This window comes from Sus scrofa, chromosome 15, assembly GCF_054392235.1.
Source record: "Sus scrofa isolate SSC_HxYL_T2T_F1_AM1 chromosome 15, Sscrofa_HxYL_maternal_Yorkshire_Landrace_v2.0, whole genome shotgun sequence".
Classification (NCBI taxonomy): Eukaryota; Metazoa; Chordata; class Mammalia; order Artiodactyla; family Suidae; genus Sus; species Sus scrofa.
Genome location: NC_139397.1, coordinates 140081851 through 140103923, shown reverse-complemented (window position 1 = coordinate 140103923; position 22073 = coordinate 140081851). Strand labels below are relative to the sequence as shown.

Here is a 22073-nt window from a genome sequence, read left to right as displayed (position 1 = left end):
AACCTGGATCCTTAACCCAGTGAGCGAGGCCAGGGATCGAACCCGCAACCTCATGGATACTAGTCAGATTCATTTCCACTGCACCACAACGGGAACTTCCATAGTACACGCTTTTTTAAAAAGTTGGGCAAAAAGCTGCATTGAACTAATTTTTAATAGCTTTGGTAGGAGTGATTTTGAACTAATTTTTAATAGCTTTGTAGTAGTGATTTCTCTTAAACACACACACACACACAGCGTTTCATCTTCAAACATGGAGTAAAAGGAACCTAAATGAAAAACCAAAGCTTCAAGCACAGATAGCACTTGGATGGATCTTGGTGACTTCACAAGCATCCTGAAACCAACAGTTGTGTTTGCTCCTTCACAACTGCACAAACAAGCTGGACCAGCCCGATATCCTGTGAAGAGCATTTTCCTTCAAAATTAGTTTGAGGGGAATGGATAACCCATGAGATCCTGCTGTGTAGCCCTGGGAACTATATCTAGTCACTTATGATGGAGCAGGATGGAGGATAATGTGAGAAAAAGAATGTGTGACTGGGTCAATTTGTTGTATAGTAGAAAATTGACAGAACAGTATACACCAGCTATAGTGGAAAAAATAAAAATCATTTAAAATAAATAAAAAACAGAATTAGTTTGAGGTCAGACCCATTTCTATTTATCTCTGAAACATGAACCTAAATGGATCTCTGACCCATAAATACAGACACCAGTTTTTGTCTCAACTCTTTTTCGAGTAACTCTGCAATAACTGGGATTCCCAACTAATGCTCAACATTCCTACAATCTTAAGAGGAATTAGGCATTTGCCTTTGATAACAGGCTGACGTGCTCCTTTATTTTTGGCTGAAATTAAATCAACCCAGTGGTTAAAACAAAGCAGTAGGACAACTGTTTATCTTGTGCCAACCACAAGCACTCCCTGGCAGTTATATGTGTCAGTTAATAGCAAAAACAGTGAAGTTCATTAAGTATAGCTTATGCAGATGAGTAAAATACCCTTAAAACATGGGACTTACGGGGATTTAGTCATAAAAGGATTTCTTGATGTAAAGTTGGATAACCCTACAGAGAGGGTCTCTCAAGTCTTTTTTGATTCTCTGATTTTTTTTTTTTCTTTTTCTTTTCTTTTTAGGGCTGCGCCTGAGGCATAAGGAAGTTCCCAGGCTAGGGGGTCGAATCAGAGCCACAGCAACACCAGATCCTTAACCCACTGAGCAGGGCCAGTGCATGAACCTGCATCCTCATGGATACTAGTTGGGTTCGTTTCTACTGAGCCATAGTGGGAACTCTCTGGTTCTCTGATTTTTAACTTGTTTTCAACTTTTAATTTTTAGTGAGAAAAAAATTAGAGTAAGAAGATAGGGTAAAAAAGTTTCTTTTTAAAATTTTTGAATTCTTACATCGCTTTGTTTTTTTTTTTTTTTTCATTCCCCCCGCCTCCACATCCCCCAGCTGCCTTCTGCCCTCAAAGGGACTGCTGGTCCTGAGTGTCTTCCCTGTCTGTTTTCTGGCTGCATAGGTATGATCGACAGCCTGCTGTCCCCAGATCTTCTCGACAGTGTCCTCACCAGACTGGTTCTGGTCAATGCGGTGTATTTTAAGGGTTTGTGGAAATCGAGGTTTCAGCCAGAGAACACAAAGAAGCGCACGTTTGTGGCAGCCGACGGAAAGTCCTACCAAGTGCCCATGCTGGCCCAGCTCTCCGTGTTCCGGTGTGGTAAGTTCACGCTTGGCAAGGTTCCCTTCTTGAATGTGCCAACCACAGAAAGGCCCTTGAGTGTTTTCTCTTAGTCCAAGGGCAAGTCTGCCTTTTCACTTTGTATAAAGGGCCCAGGAGGGGAGGGCAGGAGTTTTTAAAAGCTCATGGTAAGTTCACAAAGGTTATGTATTAATATATAATGCACATAGGGCTTTGGGTTGAATTTTTTTTTTTTTTTCTTTTTACAGTCTCACCTGTGGCATATGGGAGTTCCCAGGCTAGGGTTTGAATTGGAGCTGCAGCTGCAGGCCTGCACCACAGCCACAGCAACACAGGATCCAAGCTGCGTTTGCAACTTACGCCACAGCTTTCGGCAGCACAAGATCCTTAATCTACTCTGTGAGGCCAAGGATCGAACCCACATCCTCACAAAGACCATGTCAGGTCCTTAACACGGTGAGCCACCACATGAGCTCCCTAGGTTGAAATTTAAAACCAACAGGAAAAAAAAAAGAGACCTAGATATAGAAGTGAAAATTGAAAACTAGCTAAATGTCAACAGTAGGAGAAAAGCTGAATAAATTATGGTACATCTATATAACACATTATTCAATGATTAAAATTGTTTCCAAAAAAAAATGAATAAAAGCAAAAGGGCAATGCACAAAATAAGTATAAATGAACATTAAACATGAATGCGTTATCAGCTCATCATGAGCGGTCTTACAGGACCAAATCAAAAATAAAAGTAAAAATTAGATTTTTTTTTTTTCCCACCAACCAGATTAGCAAAAATTATGAAGATTGACAAAGCCCAATCGTGGCTCTGGCATAGGGGGCACAGTGGGTGCCTTGGGTGCTCTCGGTGGTGAGGAGCCGTGGTCTGGAGGACTTTCTAGCCTTGCTCCAGCAGTCGCACGCCAAAGAATTTATAATCTAAAGATAATCACACGCTAGCAAATAAATAAAAGCCATATATGTACTTACAGTGGAACACGCATGATAATTAGATGTCTATAAGTAGAAAGTTATATAATATGTGGTTGATTTCAGAAAACAAGTTACAGAATAACAGATGCTGTTTCATCTCATTTATGTAAAATACTTTCCATATATTCATACATCTACGCAGACGTGTCCTGGAGGATGTTCAATAAAATGTTAGGTGGTAGTATTTCAAATGGTTGTTTTTCTTTATTTGAGTTTGAAATTTTTTTTTTTTTTTTTTTTTTTTTTTTTGTCTTTTTGCCATTTTCTTGGGCCGCTCTCATGGCATATGGAGGTTCCCAGGCTAGGGGTTGAATCGGAGCTGTAGCCACCGGCCTACGCCAGAGCCACAGCAACGCGGGATCCGAGCCGCGTCTGCAACCTACACTACAGCTCACGGCAACATCGGATCGTTAACCCACTGAGCAAGGGCAGGGACCGAACCCGCAACCTCGTGGTTCCTAGACGGGTTTGTTAACCACTGAGCCACGACGGGAACTCCTGAAATGTTTTTAAATGAACACGGGTCAGATTCACAGTCAAGAAAAAAATGACCCATCTTTGCTGTCATACCGCATAGAAAACTAAGGCTGGTGATCATTTTGTTTGTTTGTTTTTATTTTTTTATGACCCCAGCCACAGCATATGGAAATTCCCAGACCGGGGACTGAATCCAGGCCACAGCTGTGGCGATGCCGGGTCCTTTATGCCACTGTGCTGAGCCAGGGATTAGACCCTACACCTCTACAGTGACCTGAACTGCTGCAGTCAGACTCTTAACCCGCTGTGCCACAGCGGGAACTCCCTGGTGATCAGGTTTTAAATCTGCCTTCATTGAAGTACTTGTGGCCCAGGTGAAGTTACACTTTTCCTCTGTAAGGTATCCTTTGTGTCTCCAGTCTATATGTGCATGTGTGGGCCTCAGGTATTCCCTTTGAATATACAGAGTATATTTGCTTCAAGCTCCACTCAATATTTCACTAGCTGCTCAATTCTTTAAACTAAGGAATGATGCATGGGGAGAGACACAATAAACATCACTCTCCTTCTCCTTTGTCATTCCTCAAGCCTCCCAGAAAAATTGTGGCATTGACTCAATACATTTTTTTAAGATAATAAGTATTTAAAAGTCCCATGGGGGAGTTCCCTTGTGGTCTAGTGGTTGGAGCTCAGCACTTTCACTGCTGCAGCCCAGGTTCGATCCCTGGTTTGGAAACTGAGATCCCACATCAAGCTGCTGCACTCTGCTGCCAAAAAAATAAAATAAAAGTCCCACAAATGGATATTATGCTAATAAGCAACTGAGGACAATAAAAGATTCTTTCTGCCCAGAAGTCACTCTCAGGTTACGTTGCCCAGGCAGACTCCATCTGAATGCTAACATGACCACTAACTCATAGCCGAAGCAAAACTATTTTATTTAAGGCCAATCATTGTACACATTCTAATAAAACAAAATATGAGGGGGCCTCATTTACTGTGTTCTTTCTGTTGCTGAAAAATACCTAATAAATCAGCAAAAATTAAAAGGCAAGGATGCTACAGACATTCCTGTGAAAGATTAAAATGTTTGTAGGGATGGAGTATGCTTTTCTTGAGAATATAAGATATTCCCAGAGAGGGAGTTACATCTCCAGGTGGCTTTTCAATTAAGAACTGGATATGTGTGTGCTTTTCAGAAAGCAGGATGCAAATACGTTCTCCTGGTCAGAGGTTCCGCTGCACAGTGAACCACAGCTGCACGGTCCCTCCCCCACCTTCCCTGATTCATGCCTTCCCTCCTCCACCCTCTTGAGTCCCAGTGGGCTGCATGGGTGGGGGAACCAGTGGGTGACAGAGTAAAGGAGGAGAGAGCGTGGGCATCATCTCCCTGCATCACCAAGGCCACCACCTGTCCCCCGGTCCCTCCCAGTCTAAGGCTGGTCATGGTGCCCCACTGTTTGTAGCCCAGGGTGCCATCTTTAATGGCGCCTCCACATTCTTCCTTTGCTTTATCAGTGGTCCCTTCATTACACTCTGCTTAAGTGACCCAGTTTGGTGTCCTGGCCGCTTCCTTTCAGACTCTACTGATCTGAATCCAGAACAAAACGTGAAAGTCCCCTTGCGCCCTTCCCTTCACTCCCAGGTAAACCCTGGGGGCAGTCTGGGGCCGCCCTACCCGCCCTCCTCTCTATGCCTGCCATCCGGTTTTTACTGAGTAGCCCAGGCTTGGAACCCGGCTCCTTCCAAGGGCTGCAGGGCAAGAGTCCCATGGCTTCGTCTGTTCCTGGGTTTCCCACTTTGACTGTCAAAGCAGCTTTTCATGGAAAGATGGAGCAGGTTCGTCTTGTGAAGAAAGCCCAGCAGTCTGTGGTGGCCGCAAGCAGGCACTGGTTATCTTGACTGCAGATCACCCAGCTGGCCACCCGTTTGCTGCCTGTCTCATCGCAGTCTGGCCAGCTTGACCATCTGGGGCTAGAAAGGAGGTGGTGCCAGCTGAGATGGGCCAGCATGCCCAAACTTAATCACACAGCCTCTGGTAGTCACCTGTCCAGCATCTCATGGGCCTCAGCCAAGCCTTGCCATGCCTGGTCACTTGGCCAGTCATTGCTGTTCCATTTCACCATTTTTGAATTGTCTGACTTTCGCCCAAGATGTTACCAAGTTCTCTGAGAGGATTCACTTCGTTACATTAAGGGGGAGGGTGGAAAATGGGAGGAGAAACCCCTTCTGAATGAAGTCCTATAAAGTATAAGCACTTCAAGGGCAGAAACTCTTCTAGTAAAAAAAGCCTTAGGCGTTCCTATCATGGCTCAGCGGAAACTAATCCGACCAGGAACCATGAGGTTGACGGTTTGATCCCTGCCCTCGCTCAGTGGGTTAAGGATCCGGCACTGCTGCGAGCTGTGGTGTAGGTCGCAGACACAGCTCGGATCTGGCGTTGCTATGGCTCTGGCGTAGGCCGACAGCTGTAGCTCTGATTAGATGCCTGGCCTGGCCTGGGAACCTCCATATGCTGCGAGTGCAGCCCTAAAAAGCAAAAAAAAAAAAAAAAAAGAGGGCCTTAAAATTAGTAGAAGTGTATTTCATACTCATTGCAAAATGCTCAAATACAGCAATATAGAAGGCAGAAAGTAAATGTTCCCCTACGATCGGTCCCACTTCCCAGCACAAAAACCCCAATTAAGTGCTAGGTATTTCACTGGAGACCCCTTCTATGGATCCGTAAAATACGTCTATGCAACTTTTTTGCACATATAGAATTACACTATAATTCCTATTCTGTAATCCTCTTTATTCATTATATGGTCCATCTTGGAAAATTTTTATGTCAGTTCACGTGGGTCTATTTGATCTTTATTTTATTTTATTTTTTGGCCTCCCTCAAGGCATATGGAGGTGCCTGGGCCAGGGATTGAACCTATAACCATAGCAGCAACCCAAGCCACTGCAGTGACAATGCCGGATTCTTAACCTGCTGTGCCACAAGAGAACTCCTTGATCCTTTTATTTTTATAAGTGTATCATAATATCCTAAGGGTGGCCATTTACTTTTCCCTATAACAACACTACCATGAGCTTTCTTTTTTCTTTTCTTTCTTTTTTTTTTTTTTTTTTGCTTTTTAGGGCCTCACCCAAGGCATATGGAAGTTCCCATGCTGGGGGGCTAATCAGAGCTACAGCTGCTGGCCGCGGCCGCAGCAACACGGAATCCCAGCCAAATCTGCCACCTATGCCATAGCTCACAGCAATGCCAGATCTTTAACCCACTGAGCGAGGCCAGGGATTGAACCTGCATCCTCATGGATACTAGTCGGATTAGTTTCTTCTGTGCCCATGGCATTCCTGTACATAAATCTTTAGATAGTCACGTCAGAACTTTTTTTTTTTTTTTTTTTTTTTGTCTTTTTAGGGCCGCACTCACAGCATATGGAGGTTCCTAGGCTAGGGGTCTAATTGGAGCCTTAGCTGCCCGCCTACACCACAGCCACAGCAATGCAGGATCCAAGCTGCATCTGTGACCTACACCGCAGCTCACGGCAATACCGGATCCTTAATCCACTGAGAGAGGCCAGGGATCAAACCTGCAGCCTCATGGTTCCTAGTCAGATTTGTTTCTGCTGTGCCACGACGGGAACTCTCTCATGTCAGAACTTCTAAAGGTAATTTCCTTGAATAGGAACTGCTGAGTCAAAGTTATTATACATTTTTTTTGGTTTTATGGTTATGAATGTAGACTTAGAGACTTTTTAAAAATAAAAGATCACAAGGAATTCAAAGTACATGTATGTATGTGTACATGTGTGTCTCTGAATAGATGGTCTAGTTCCAGCTTCCAGTCACCTCTGAGCTTCTAGCTCGTACTTCTGTATCCATAGCTTGTCTCTACTTAGCTGTCTATTAAGTGCCAGTTGCACAGGTCAATATGCGGTTGCCCTGCCCATCTGTTTTTCCCCCCTGAGTTCCTTCCCTCAGCAAAGGACACCAATACTCACCCACTTTGAAACCACATCACCTTCCCCACCAGCTCGCCTCAGACTCCCTTTCTGCTCCAGCCTGAATGTAGACTCCACTGAATTCAGTGGATCTACTTGAGGGCTTCTTTTCAAGTAGTGTATTTCAGTCTACACTTAATGGCTATATTAAGTATCGACTTAAGAGTTGCTTAAGAGCTCAGAACTCCACAAAGCTGCTTGTGCTCAGAGGTAGTTAGAGGGACTTTCATCTGCAAGACTTTCCTGATGTTAAATGTTGAAAACAGGAGTTCCCATTGCAGCTCAGCAGAAATGAACCTGACTAGCATCCATGAGGACACAGGTTCGATTCTGGCCTCGCTCGGTGGGTTACGGATCTGGCGTTACCGTGAGCTGTGGTGTAGGTCACAGACACGGCTCAGATCCTGTGTTGCTGTGGCTCCAATTCGACCCCTTGCCTGGGAACCTCCATATGCTGTAGGTACGGCCCTAAAAAGACAAGAAATACATATATTGAAAACATTCCTTCTAATTTTACAGGCCAAGAAGGGTTCTTATTAACATTTCAGCAAGCCTAGCTCCTTCCTCCTGATAGGACGTAAAGTAGGAATCAGTACTTTAGGGGGCTTTCCAGAAAAACCGGACCATCCCCACCCACAGAAAGTTCTAAATCTTCTCCATAGTTTCAGTACTTGATTCCTTGTTATTTCTCATTAAAGATTTTGTTGATCACAGAGTTCCCATCGTGGCTCAGTAGGTTAAGAACCCGACTAGTATCCGTGAGGGTGCAGATTTGATCCCTGGCCTTGCTCACTGGCTTAAGGATCCGGCCTTGCCATGAGCTTCAGCTTAGGTCACAGATGCGGCTCTGATCCGGCATCAGTGTGGCTGTGGTGTAGGCCAGCAGCTGCAGCTCCAATTCGACCCCTAGCCTGGGAACTTCATATGCCACAGGTGCAGCCCTGAAAAGCAGGAAAAACAAACAAACAAACAAACTAAGGGTCTGGAGTAGTGCAGGGCTCCCTGCTCTGACACAGGGTTACCAATACCCCGCCCCTGCCTGGTTCCTTCAACCTCCAAGCTTTCTCCGCTGCAGCCCGTGTGGTTTCTCTCAGTGGATGGTTGTGACACTGAGAAATGAAGTACCTTACAAAGCTGCTCACCCTCAAAGAGGAAGGGTTTTTGCAGCCATTGGGCTAAGCTCGGTTCCTCTGTCATCTCATTTCATTTTCACACTAGCTCTGTAAGGTAGGGGCTGTTATCCCATTTTACAGAGAAAGAAACTAAGGACTGGGACCTTCCATATGCCACTGATGTGGCCCTAAAATAAATAAATAAGTAATTTAAAAATAAAAAATAAATTTAAAAATTAAGGGAGTTCCCTTCATGGCTCAGCGGAAACAAATCTGACTGGAAACCATGAGGGCACAGGTTCGATTCTGGCCTTGCTCAGTGGGTTACGGATCCAGCATTGCCATGAGCTGTGGTGTAGGTCACAGACGTGGCTCGGATCTGGTGTGGCTGTGGCAGTGGCGTAGGCTGGCAGGTACAGCTCTGATTTGACCCCTGGCCTGGGAACTTCCATATGCCGTGGGTTCAGGCCTAAAAAGACAATAAAGTTAAAAAATTAAAAAAAAAATAAATCAGGTCCTCTAACTCCAGGTCTTATGTCTTTAAGCTTTGTCCTCTGTAAAACTATGCTATGAAAGCAGTACTTCGGTGATCAGGCAGGTGGAGAAGGAAAGGTGCTAGCTTGTCTTCTGGCCCCTTGAGTAAAAATAAGCATGGAAGGTGTGTACAGAGTCAGCCCAGCTGACTTGTGTCATCACCTCCTGTGATCAGAAGCACAAGGAGGATGGCGGGGGGGGGGGGGGGGGGGGGGGGGGAAGGGATCGTCAGGCAGGTGTGAATGACTAGATGCAAAATGGCCAGTTATTCACCTTAACGGATAGGTTAGTGATGGGTTCCCTTGAGGCTGAACTCCCTGGGAAAAGGGGCAGCTCCTGCCCCACTGCAGACACCCGGGCTCCTAGCTTTTCATTGTTCATGACCTTGATCCTTTGTATCAGGGCAATAAATGTTTCCAGAAGTGGTTAGTGAATGCCTCCAGCTCCTTATGTCCTGCCTTGGAGCAGTTATTTTTGAGCTGTTTCCCATCTCCCAGTTTCTAAAAATTAGCGCTCTCAGAGTCAGAATCTCATGTTGTCTTTGAGAAATAAAGCGCTTATTCAGAAGTGATTTTTTTTTCTTCTCACTTTCCTACCAACTTTCTAGTTTCTGCTGAGACCATCTGCTCACTCGGGGTCAAAGTAAAGATGAAGGATCCCACCTGGGATGCTCACCCAGCCCTGGGACGGAATCCGGGTTGGAGTGAGTCCCTGTGTGCCCTGAATGGAGGCTGCTCTTCCAACCCCCCCACCCTAGCCCACCCCCTGGGCTTGAATAGCCCTGCAGGCAAGGGCCGCACTGTGGCAACCAGGGACACCAAGTTGTCCGTGAACTGACGGTGTGTTTCTTGCTTAAGAAGCTGTAACATCCTTCTGTAGTGTCATGTATTCTAATTTTGTTTTGTTTTTTGTTTTCAACTTTTTAGGGCTGAACTTGCAGCATATGGAAGTTCCCAGGCTAGGGGTCGAATCAGAGCTGCAGCTGCCAGCCACAGCCACAGCCACAGCCACACGGAATCCGAGCCACTTCCACGACCTACACCACAGCTCACGGCAATGCAGGATCCCCAACCCACTGTGGGAGGCCAGGGATCGAACCTGCATCCTCATGGGTCCTAGTCGGGTTCATTACTGTTGCACCACCACGGGAACACCACGCGTCAGGATATTTATCATATTTTATAGCTAATAGTATTTGTTATGTTACAAAGACAAACTCGATGTCTCCTTCTCTCCATCATTTCTTCTCTTCCAACCCCCATGTGTGGAGAACTGGCTTATCCAAGTTCGTTGTCTCAAATGCAGTGATTAGCCAAGTTCATCCCCAAAGAAAAGCCAAAGGAAAATCATAAGAGAAACGGGTGTTCTTTCTCTCCTTCTTTAACTATGTTGTCCTTCTGAGTGATTTAGAGGAGGGGGAAGAGGGGCCCAGCATTCACTGGGCAGCCACCATGCTTAGCCACCTGCTAAGCCCTATGTATATACGTCTTCTGATTTAACCAGCACAGCAATGCTTTACCAGGGAAGGACGATATAGTTGCTCTTACTTGGACATTCTAAGGAAGCTAGTTTTGGAAAAGGGGAGTTCTCAACCTGAATAGCTGTCTTCCCTCTGAAGCTACCCTGGTGATCAGCAGCCACTCATGCCCCTTTGAGAAGTTATCAAGGATGCACTGAACCTGCCTCTGATTTCTTTAGGGTCTACGAGCACCCCCAGTGACTTATGGTACAACTTCATCGAGCTGCCCTACCACGGGGAAAGCATCAGCATGCTGATCGCGCTGCCCACGGAGAGCTCCACCCCCCTCTCAGCCATCATCCCTCACATCAGCACCAAGACCATAGACAGCTGGATGAGCACCATGGTGCCCAAGAGGGTGCAGGTCATCCTGCCCAAGTGAGTAGCCCCCTCCCTAAAAGCGGAAACGGCAGGAGCACTCGATCCCTGGGAGTGACGGTGTCGTGTGCTGGACAACAAGAGGCTCTTATTTTGCAGAGACTGCATGGTGGAAACACAAGCCTTTTGTAAAAGTTGGTTTTTCATCCTTGCACCTTGTAGAGGCAGGATAGTGATGATGGGAGAGGAGAGAAGGCAGCCTGGTCTCTAAGCCTCCACAAGCCCACAAGTTCTGGTGCCACTACTAGAGCTCTTAATGTGTCTCATTCTGGGAGTTCCCATTGTGGCTCAGTGGTACTCAACCCTGCTAGTTTCCACGAGGTCTCAGATTATATCCCTGGCCTCGCTCAGTGGGTTAAGCATCCGGCATTGCCGTGAGCTATAGTGTAGGTCACAGATGCGGCTTGGATCCTGCGTTGCTGTAACTGTGGCGTAGGCCAGCAGCTGCAGTTCTGATTTGACCCCTAGCCTGGGAACCTCCCTATGCCAATGGGTGCAGCCCTAATAAAAAGATACAAAAAAAAAAAAAAAGAAAAAGAAAGAAAACTTGTCAAAACACTGAAAAGCACATGCGTGTCATCTGATAGCATGCTGAAAAAGAAAGTTTAGTAGTGCTCTGTGTTTTGATAAGGAGTTTCTCCCCTCCCCCCCCCTTTTTTTTTGGCTACACCAGCAGCATCCAGAAGTTCCCAAGCCAGGGATGGAACCCACATCACAGCTGTAACCAGAGCCACAGCAGCAGTGGTAATGCCAGGTCCTGAACCCACTAAGCCACCAGGGAACTCCAAGGAGTTTAGTTTTAGTTAAGTGTTAGCTGGAAGCTGCTTAAGACTGAGATTCAAAAGCTAGGTGATAAGGAAATATTTTGCCCACATTGCCATTACCTACCCATGCCTTATTCTTACGTTAGTACCTAGGGAAGTTTTTCTGTTATACCCTAAAAAAATAGTATATGCAACTTGAGCTGTTATGACTTGAAACTGAGGGAAAAGTAATCCCAAATTGTCTCTGAATCCTCAATTTTTAATGGGTCAGGGAATACTTTGCCCAGACCTATGAAGAACGCAATGAATGTCTTGGTTTTTTTTGTTTTGTTTGTTTGTTTGTTTGTTTGCTACACCCATGGTATGTGGAAGTTTCTGGGCCAGGGATTGAGTCCAAGCCACAGTTGTGACCTATGCCACAGCTGCAGCAATACTGGATCCTTAATCCACTGCCTCAGCAGTGACCTGAGCCACTGCCAGATCCCTAACCTGCTGCACCACAGCAGGAACTCTTAAATGTCCCATTTTTATGAACTTTTCAACATTACAGTATCTAGGGCTTTTAACCACCTATGCTTCTAGTACTGCCCAGTGGTGGTGGCAGTACCTTCCAATTTAGTAGCTTTTACTTCTTCAGTCACTGAGTTCAGTGATCAGAGAAGTACATTCATAATAAGTATTAGTAATCCTCCCAAGACTATATTTTATTGCAAAATAAGCCTTCACATGGGCAATGCTTGATATAAATGAATAAGCTGATGATGCACATAAATTATAGTTATAATGGTAAATTACCGTTATAGCCCACCTGTGATGAGAATCTGCTCACGTACCTTTGCTGCTCACCCACAGGATATGATAACATTTAGCAGAACATCCTCTGATGATAGATTTAATAACTGACATTTACCTATGTATAACTATAATGCCAGCAAGTCCACAAATATCCAAGAAATCCCTATTATACCCAAATGTAATACCATTCCTAAACGTTTGCTCCTGTTCTAATGGCAGAATGTTTCCAGAATCCCAACAGAAACTAGCAAGAATGTATCTCTTCTCTTTTGACCCTCTCCAGTCTCCATATCAAGTATTGATGAGGCCCCACCTTGTATAGCTTCCGAGATTAGACGCCTTCAGTGTGGTGTGGCTGTAGGCTTGACCATTCCCAACCTCAGTAAGGACGGTGGTTCTTAACAGCAGCCAAAATGATGGCTCTGTGGTTGCCTAAGGGGAAGAACTGTAACTATTCCAGAGTACCAGACACTTGTCAACACCCTGTTGCTGAGTCGAAGCTTGTTCTGCTCGCCACATGACAGGCCAGCAAATCAGGAGATGAGTTGTTGAAGCAAGTAGAATAGCACCTATTCGGAAAGCCAGCAAACCGAGAAGATGGTGGACTCATGTCACAGAGAACTATGTCTTTTTTTTTTTTTGCTTTTTAGGGACGCACCTGCAGCATATGGAGGTTCCCAGGCTAGGGGTCAAATCGGAGCCACAGCTGCCTGCTGGAGCCACAGCCACAGCAACGCCAGATCTGAGCTGCATCTGTGACCTACACCACAGCTCACAGCAACACTGGATCCCCGACCCACTGAGCGAGGCCAGGGATGGAACCCGCATCCTCATGGATACCAGTTGGATTCATTCCACTGCGCCACAACAGGAACTCCCCAGAGAGCCATCTTGCCTGAGTTAGAATTCAGGCTATTTTTATACTAAGAAGGGAGAGAATAAAGTCCAACATTTCCTGGTTCTGGTCAGTCTCCAGAGGGGATGTGTTCATTTCTTCTTTCCTGCAGTCATGCACAGGTGGGCCTGGTCTGGATATTTCCTGTGAGTTAAGGGTATTCTAGCTTAATGCTCACTACCTAGGAGTCAGGGTTCCCTGAGATGGGTCGTTATGTATAATTTAAGCTTGTAGGCAACTTCAGCGGTTAACTTGCAATAGAAGAGAAAGTTTCTTCCCTATAATAACCCTGAGTCTTGCCATCAGCATAAGAGAAAGCGTTTCTGTAGACCTTCCTAGAACTGGAATGAGAAGCTTATTGCATTTAAGGGTGAGAACACCCCTGGTTGCTGTTCCCATGCCATACTGGCACATACTGGTTGCCATGAGTTGTTCTCTACTTACCTGGTACTTGAGTCTTGGAATGAAAATTTAAGATACATTTATATGGGTGTTCAGAGTGTCCTTAAAAAGGATCTGTTTGTAAATGTTTTTCCACTGTCGCTGATGATATTATCATTCTATAACATTAATAGTGTAATGATCCCCCCCACTTTCTGCTTTCCTTCCAGGTTCACAGCTGTAGCACAAACAGATTTGAAGGAGCCCCTGAAGGTTCTTGGCGTCACCGAGATGTTTGATCCATCAAAGGCAAATTTTGCAAAAATAACAAGTATGTTCAGTTTAAAACTTCCTCTTAACCTTGTAGACTGTGTTACAAACCGAGTCCCTGATTTGTTCAGAACTCTCCAAAGTTGAATTTGATCTATCACTTTGAGCCTTAATTACCAATCAGCATAAAGCATTCATCCCTGCATTTCAGGTGTACCTTTCAATGGGAAGCCCAGGTGACTCCACTCATTTTTAAGGAGCATTTCACATGTTATCTCTATTACCTAAAAATTTGGCCCTTAGTTAGATATGTCTCCTTTTCTTTCAAACGCAGGTTTTTTCCCTGTGTTTGAACAATCAAGATTTTTGAACTCTCCATCAAACAATAGCAGGCATGCACTATATTCAGATATGTCTTGTGACATTTCATGCCCGTTAATCTGAAATAATGTAAGTTCAAAGGAGTCTGATTAGGACTTTCCTCTGCCAGACCATCTGGGACACAGCTGGTATGATATCCCTTCCTTTGCCAGGAGGGTCATTTTTTCCTAGAGTCATATTTGCACAGTCAGTCCTTTGTCATTTTAATTTAGTGCAGAGTCACCTCCTTCTAAAGACATGGCTTAGTCATTGTTTATACTCCATGTTATATTTTTCTCCTTGAGTGATAAGAAAACAGTTCATTACCAACCTCAGTTGCCCGCGAGTGCGGATTAACTCATCCCGTCCTGGGGATTAACATGACCCGCCTGGTGAAATTGCAGCTCCATGGATATTGTGAAGTGCTTTTGTCCCTTGCTCCCTCATCCAGCTGCATTAGCATCACCTTGTTTGAAATGCAGTTTTGGGTCTGATCCAGACCTACAGAATCAGCAGCTTCACTTTAACAAGACTCCTTGTCGCAATGAAGTTTGAGAAGAACAGGCTTTTTTTTTTTTTTTTTCTATTTTCTTTTTCTTTCTTTTTTTTTTCTTTTTTCTTTTTCCTTTTTTTATTTGGCCATGCCCCAGGCATGTGGAATTGCCCGGGCTAGGGATCAAACCTACGCCATAGCATTGACCCAGGCCGCTGCAGTGACAACACGGATTCTTAACCTGCCGCGCCACAAGAGAACTCCGAGCACAGTTTTAATCTGCTCTTCCCCTTCAGAGTTATACTCTGTGGCTTCAATACTAGATAGCAGTCTCAGGGAGTTCACAGGTGTTGAGAGGAGGAACTGGGTGTCAGAAATGCTCCTGAGATGGTGTGTTCAACCTTGCAGGAGTGTGGGTGCAATCAGTGTGCCTCATTCATGACCAGTCATATTCCAGCCAGGCTTAGTGCAGACAGTGTACAAACAGATAACACAAAAAGCCCTTTTCCCCTTGGCACCTGACCTGTGTCCCATCTGGGTCCACATGAATTCCCGTTTGCATTCTTCTTGAATGCCACCCCCAGTGAGTATTGCTGGAACGGTGAGATTTGCTGACAAGGAAAATGAATTCCTTAGGAAGTCCAACACTTTTCTGAGCCTGCCCTTTGCCAGAAGTCTAAATTCTGCTCCGATTCCTCTCTCCCTAATGTGCCCGTAAGAAGAGTGACTTTTTGTTTTGAGAGACGGAGAGACGGCACTTACTCTGCTGCTGATTAGCCGTGTGATTGGGAGACATTTCTTAACACTCTGGGCCCCAGTTGCCCATCAGTCCGTACCATATCTTCTCTGGATCTGACGTTCTGTAATTGAAAAATAGTATTGTTGCCTTGCTTCTTCTGGAAACCTGGGCTCCCCCTTTAAAGTTCTTTCTTCCAAGTTTCTTTCTCTTTCTTTCTTTTTGCCACTACATGAAGCAGCTTGATGTGGGATCTCAGTTCTTAGACCAGGGATCCGGTGCTGGGCACCGAGGTGAAAGCACCAAGTCCTAACCACTAGACCACCAGGGAACTCCCAACTCTTTATTTTTTCATAAAATTATTAGTGATCAGAGCTGAGCTGAATTGATAGAGGCACTAACACTTTGGGGTCCAGGACCCCCTCACCTCCTCTGAAGTGATGTCCCAGTTCACTTAGCAGAGCCTGAAATTCACTGCAGATGAACCTTACAGCCTTCGGTCACCGGGACTGTAAGAGGTCATTTCTTTGACACCTTTTAAGAATTGGAATTGGCCATGGCCTTGAGGTTATTTCCCCCCCCCCCCACCAACCCAACAGCCTGCAAATCAAACAAATGCTGGTTTTCTTTGTATTTTCTGAAAACAGGATCAGAAAACCTTCATGTTTCTCACATCTTGCAAAAAGCGAAAATTGAAGTCAGCGAAGACGGAACGAAAGCTTCCGCAGCAACAAGTAAGCCCTGGGTCACCAGGCAGCGCTTGGCCCTAGTGAGGGGGCCAGTGCTCCCGGTTCCCTCATCAAATAGGTGTTATGTCCTGAGCCCTCTTTCTAGCCAGGGGCTGTGGGTTGACCCTCAGGAGACCGTGATAGATTTAGGAGGTTACGCGTCCACAAAGCTCAGAGCCTTTTATATTGACACCTGAAATGATAGCATCTCCTAATGGAAAATAGCCAATCAGGTCTGTCCAGGATGAAGCGAAGAATGAGCAACCCACTGTTAAATGACAGCAGGATTGCTGCTCGGCCTTCTGTAATAATTAGACGGTCCACATTTGCTTTCTCCTCAATGGCTTATATAATGAAGGAGAAAATAGAACACTCTTAGGTTGGTTTTTATACCCCCCTAATTATCCACATGTGAGGGGATGAATGGGTTGGCCAAACTGTGAACTCATACAAGGAGTATCTTAGCTATACTTATAACTGGGTCAACTATTTCTTATCATAAAAGGTTCCATTTATACTCAAAAGAGACATTTTAGTGCCTTTTGCCAATAAACATTTAATTCTTACTCTTTTAAAATAATGCTTAAAAACACAGAAAGTGACATCTAAATTGTGCCAAAGTTATTGACCAGTTTTGCCAATTAATGTAACTATCAGGACCAGCTACATAATTTGCAGGGCCCTGTGAGAAATGAAAATATAAAGCCCCTTGTTAACTAAGAATTTCAAGGTGGCAACAGCAGAGCACTAATACAAGTGCAAGGTTGTTGTGAATGTGGGGTTCTCGGTGACAGCCAAGGTCACATGTCCTGGAAGCCAGCCCTGCTGTATTAGTCTGCAAGGCTGCAAGGTACCACAGACTAGGAGGTTTCAGCCACAGAAGTTTCTCACCATTCTAGAGGCTAGACGTCCCAGATGAAGGTGTTGGCAGGGTTGGTCTCTCCTGAGGCCTCTCTCCTTGGCTTGCAGATGGCCACCCTCTCAGTGTGTCCTGGCATGGCCTTTCTTCTATGAGCTCACATACCTGGTATTGTCTCCCTATCTTCTTATAAGGACACCAGTCCTGCTGGATTAGAGCCCTACCTCCATGACCTCAGTTAAACTTAGAGCCCTGGGTTGAGTGATTTACCCCAGCATAGCTGCAGGTGTTTCCCTTATTACATCAAGCTCAGGTCATCCATGCTTCCTAGGGGTTTGAGGAAGAAGACTGGGTCATGGCCGCAAGTGTGGGGTGCCTATGGGGGCACCTGCCCTCCCGCGAGACTTTGTCGCAGGCTTATTAAATCAAAGCTCCCGTTGGTAAGTGGGGCAGGTAAACATACCTAAGACCATAAGCCTAAATAGGTTTGCTTTTCTAAGTCCAGTGTCTGCACCAGATGAGTTGAACAGCAGTTTAAGATGGAAAGTCCCAGATGAACAGTCTCCACTGCCAGTGTGAAGAGATCTAGATGACGTGCCCAAAGAAGGCACAGACAAAACGGGTGAGACGTGAGCCAGTCCTTGATCCAGAGAAAGGATAGGCTAAAAAGACCAGGTTCCCTTTTATCCACTAGCCGGATGGCAGGAATGAAAAACAGCTCATAAAACAGTGAATATTCATTGGGTGTTTATTAAGTGGCAGACCCTGTTCTAAGACCTGTAACGTTTCATTTAATCCTTATAAAAACCCTACAAGGAGTAAGTACGTTTATTAAAGGAAATGCTGCTTGTGCGAACTAAAGGGGGCAGGATGGAAAAGGCCTGGTCCATGGCTGGTGTGAGGTCAGTGGTCACCGCTGGAACTGTGATGACACGGCCAGCCTGTGGGACAGGAATTCTGTCCTGCCTGGAATTACATGCTGCCTTGTGCAGGCTGGGTGTACAGTGCGTCTTCCTTCTCCTCCCGCAGCTGCGATTCTGATTGCAAGGTCGTCGCCTCCCTGGTTTATAGTAGACAGACCTTTTCTATTTTTCATCCGACATAATCCTACAGGTAAGTGGTCCTCCTGCTGCCTTGTTCACCAGCTCTTAGTTAACTCCAGCAGTGCTGCTTCGAACGCTTGCCCCATGCATCAAGTGCCAACACTTTGAATCATGTAACCACTCACAGAGAAAGAAAAATCAGGCTGTTTTTATAGTGTGATGGCATCTTTTAAAGACAGGATTTTAGGTTTGGTTTGTTTAACATCTAGAGAGCTCTGCAGCTCTTGGGGGCATTTTGATATTGGGGTTTTTTTAAATAAATTCAGTAGGTAAATTTTGCCAGGAGCTACAAGTCTTCCACCTTTGCAAGACCACCCTGCTGGTAGGACCTGAGAATTTTTAATTCAGTCAGTCTTTGCTCATGAGTCATGGGTTCAGAGTTGGCTTTATCCTTTGGCTTCATCTTTAAAATTAGGATAACAGTAGTTCCTGCCTCCCAGGGCAGCAGTGAAAAATAATTAAGATTGTCTCTGTGGAGAGGTTGTCTTTGTGTTGGTACAAAGTAGAAATTAACATGGTTCCAGCATGTTCTTCTTTCTTTTTTTTTTTAGTCTTTTAGGGCCACACCAGAGACATATGGAGGTTCCCAGGCTAGGGGTCCATTCAGAGCTGTAGCCGCCAGCCACAGCCACAGCAATGCCAGATCCTTAACCCACTGAGCAAGGTTAAAACCTGAGTCCTCATGGATGCTAGTTGGGTTCGTTAACCGCTGAGCCATGATGGGAACTCCTTTTTTTTCTTTTTAGGGTGGCCCCTGTGGCATATGGAGGTTCTCAGACCCTGGGTCCAATTGGAGCTACAGCTGCTGGTGTACACCACAACTACGTGAGATCTGAGCCGTGTCTGCGATCTACACCACAGCTCGTGGCAACGGTAGATCCTTAACCCAGTGATCAAGGCCAGGGATCTTCATGGATACTAGTCGGGCTCGTTATCGCTGAGCCACAATGCGAACTCCGCTTTTACTCTTCTTTTAATCAATAACATAAGCTAGTTCCTTATCCTTCTATCTCATTGCATCTTCATTGTTGTAATTAGCTTGCTCCAGAGACAAACAGTCCAGTACAGGAGCTTCCAGCCACTGTGGATACTAAGCTTTTTAACTTTAATTAATTAAAATGTAATTAAAAATCCAGTTTCTTGGAGTCCCCATTGTGGGTTCAGTGGGTTAAGAACCTAGCTAGTATCCATGAGGATTTGGGTTCAATCCCTGGCCTTATTCACTGGGTTAAGGATCTGGCATTGCCGCAACCTGCAGCATAGGTTGTAGATGGCTTGGCTCCTGCATCGCTGTGGCTGTCGTATGGGCTGGGAGCTGTAGCTCCAGTTCGACCCCTAGCCCGGAAACTTCTGTATGCTGCAGGTGTGGCCCTGAAAAGAAAAAAAAGAAGAAGAAAATCCAGTTTCTTAATCACACTAGCCACATTTCAAGGGCTCAATAGCCACGTGTGACCAATGGCTACCATATTGGACAGTGAAAATACAGACCATTCCTATCACTGAGGAAAGTTCTGTTGGGCAGCACTGCTTAAGAGCAATGGGTTAAACAGAGCCCAGAACCCTCCCCTTAAATATACCTTTCCTCTTATTTTAAGAATTATTTTTTATGGAGTTATACATTGTTTCCTTTTAATTCCCTAGGTGCTGTTTTATTCATGGGGCAGATAAACAAACCCTGAAGAGTAAAGCAAAAGGAACCATGCAAAGAAAAGACTCCTTTGCTCAGAAGAAAAGACTCTTTCCCACGTCTTTCATAGTTCTGTTCAATATTTTTGTACGTTACTTTCTTTTTCAAAACTAGGTCTTAGGAACAGAGATGAGTGATGCAGCATTTCTATTCTGGGAGGTATTAAGGGGGAAAAGGGGCAGGATGGCCAGAACACTGTACTGAAGAATGAATAGAAAGGCTTCAAAATGTCTAAGAGATTCTTTAAACTACTGAGTGGTTTCCTAGGTTAACAGCCCTCTTGAGTATTTCCTGTCCAGTTCAGGAGTTCTGTTTTGTTTTGTTTCTATGTGTGGCTTTTCAGGAAAAAAAATTTTAATCAGTGTGATTTGGGGAAAAAAATAAGGACATTTTATGGTAGCGTTTACTTTTTTATGAAAAAGGTATTATTGGCCTTTTAAATTTTTTTTTTTTTTTTGGTCTCATCCAAAGTCTTGATAGTAAGCCTTATTTTGGGGGTAGAAATAGCAAAATCTCTAGCCTCTTTGTGTGTTTTTTGTTGTTGTTGTTTTATATAATGCATGTATTCACTAAAATAAAGTTTAAAAAACTAATGTCTTGCTAGACAAGGTTTGCTGTTGTGCAGTGTGCCTGTCACTACTGGTCTGTACTCTCTGGATTTGCATTTTTGTTATTTTGTACAAAGTAAAAATAAAGTGTTATGAGTAGTTTAAAAAAAAAGGCCATTTCTCTGCTCTTTGAAAACACAACAAAAGAAACAGAGCCTTTTAAAAATACATCCACCTCATCTAATAAACCTTTGCACTTAGGCAAAGAGCAGGAAACCCCAGGCCGTCCCTTCCTTTGCCTGCAGCCCCATCCCCACCCCTCCCCTCCTCCCCCCTGCTCTCTCCTCCAAACCTGGCTCTCTACAGGATTCCCTGCCCCAGCCCTTCTCGGTTTACAGATCACTCAGGGGAACCATGATCAAGGTAAAAGCCTGTCTCTGATCTCAGCTGCAGGTCCTCAGGTGTGGGCTTGAGCTTCTCAGCAAAGGTAGGGGTTTCGTAGCGAGAGCACAAAGAAGTTACCTGATGAACAATGGCTGTTTCATTTTCGGTGATCGGCTGAAGTGTTTGTTTTTCAAAATGACAAGTCTTTGTGAGTTTTTGTTTTTTGGGGGTTTTTACGCATCACAATTCTAGTTACCATTTTTTGATTTACCTTTTTTTTTTTTTTTTACTAATTTCATAAAGATTTAGTCTTATCTAAATCAGTATAGTTTGTGGAGTCCCTATTGTGGCTCAGTGGCAACGAACCCGACTGGTATCCATGAGGCTGAGGGTTCGATCCCTGGCCTTTCTCAGTGGGGCTCAATAGGTTAAGGATCCATCATCGCTGTGGCTGTGTAGACCGGCAGCTGCAGATCTGATTCGACCCCCTAGCCTGGGAACTTCCATATGACATAGGTGCAGCCCTAAAAAGACAGAAAAAAAAAAAAATCAAAATAGTTTAAAATACTTACCAAAATTTTAATTTTTTTTTTTTTTTTTTGGCAAGCTGTGAGTTCTGTCCATCTCTCTATACATTAAAACCTCACGTTCAAGTCTCTTAAAATTACCATTGGTAATTCTTATTTGTCAGATGGGCTGAATCTTGCTGTTTCCAGCTGTTTAGGTATGGATACCTTGGTTGCTAACCAAGAGAGAAGGGAGAAAGGGGACAAATGTTTTCCTGACTTATGAGTAAATGCCAAAAAATTATTTTGAAGAGTTACCTCTGGCCACTTGTATTCTAGCAAACATGCTAGAATAGTCACTAATCCTTTTTCAAGTAGTTTTACTGGTTTTCCAGTTTTCTGATCCCATTCAGTTATATGATTTTGACTAGTTTTTAAAAAGAATAGTGTTAGTAGTTATTCTCGAATTATACATTTCATTGATTGATTCATTCATTCATCTGTACACCTCCTGGGTACCAAGTACCAGTGTACAAAGATAAAGATGTTCTTTCCCTAAGTGATTTGATGGTGGCAGTAAGGGAGAGAATTCTAGCCCAGCAAATTATCTAACTATTGCAGGTATATTTGCAAGATAGAGAAATATGACCAAGTGGTCATTAGTTCAGGAGAGAGGCTATAAAAGTGGCTGTAGGGCCATGACTAGAAGACTGAGCTCTTGACAGTACTGCTCATTCCAGAAAGGACAGGAAGAGTTTGCCTTTCAATATAGTGGCCCTGTTTACATGGCACAGAGTCTGCTCCCCAGTAAACATAGTCAAATTTTACTGGGCACATTAAATTGAGAAGCA

General features: G+C 44.5%; 1 protein-coding gene across 9 annotated transcripts in view; it reads left to right on the top strand.

Moving 5' to 3' along the window:
* The window catches only part of SERPINE2 (serpin family E member 2), a 69450-nt gene extending 48946 nt beyond the window's left edge, over window positions 1-20504 (top strand). For 8 of the 9 annotated variants that reach the window (XM_084998332.1, XM_084998327.1, XM_084998326.1 and 5 more), the window contains 6 exon segments: window positions 1529-1726; window positions 10515-10713; window positions 13779-13879; window positions 16055-16141; window positions 18024-18107; window positions 19739-20504. In XM_084998332.1, the coding sequence (XP_084854458.1) occupies window positions 1529-1726; window positions 10515-10713; window positions 13779-13879; window positions 16055-16141; window positions 18024-18107; window positions 19739-19776 (707 nt within the window). In that variant the 3' untranslated portion in view covers window positions 19777-20504. 9 annotated transcript variants of the gene reach the window in all.
* Window positions 20505-22073: the final 1569 nt, after the last annotated feature.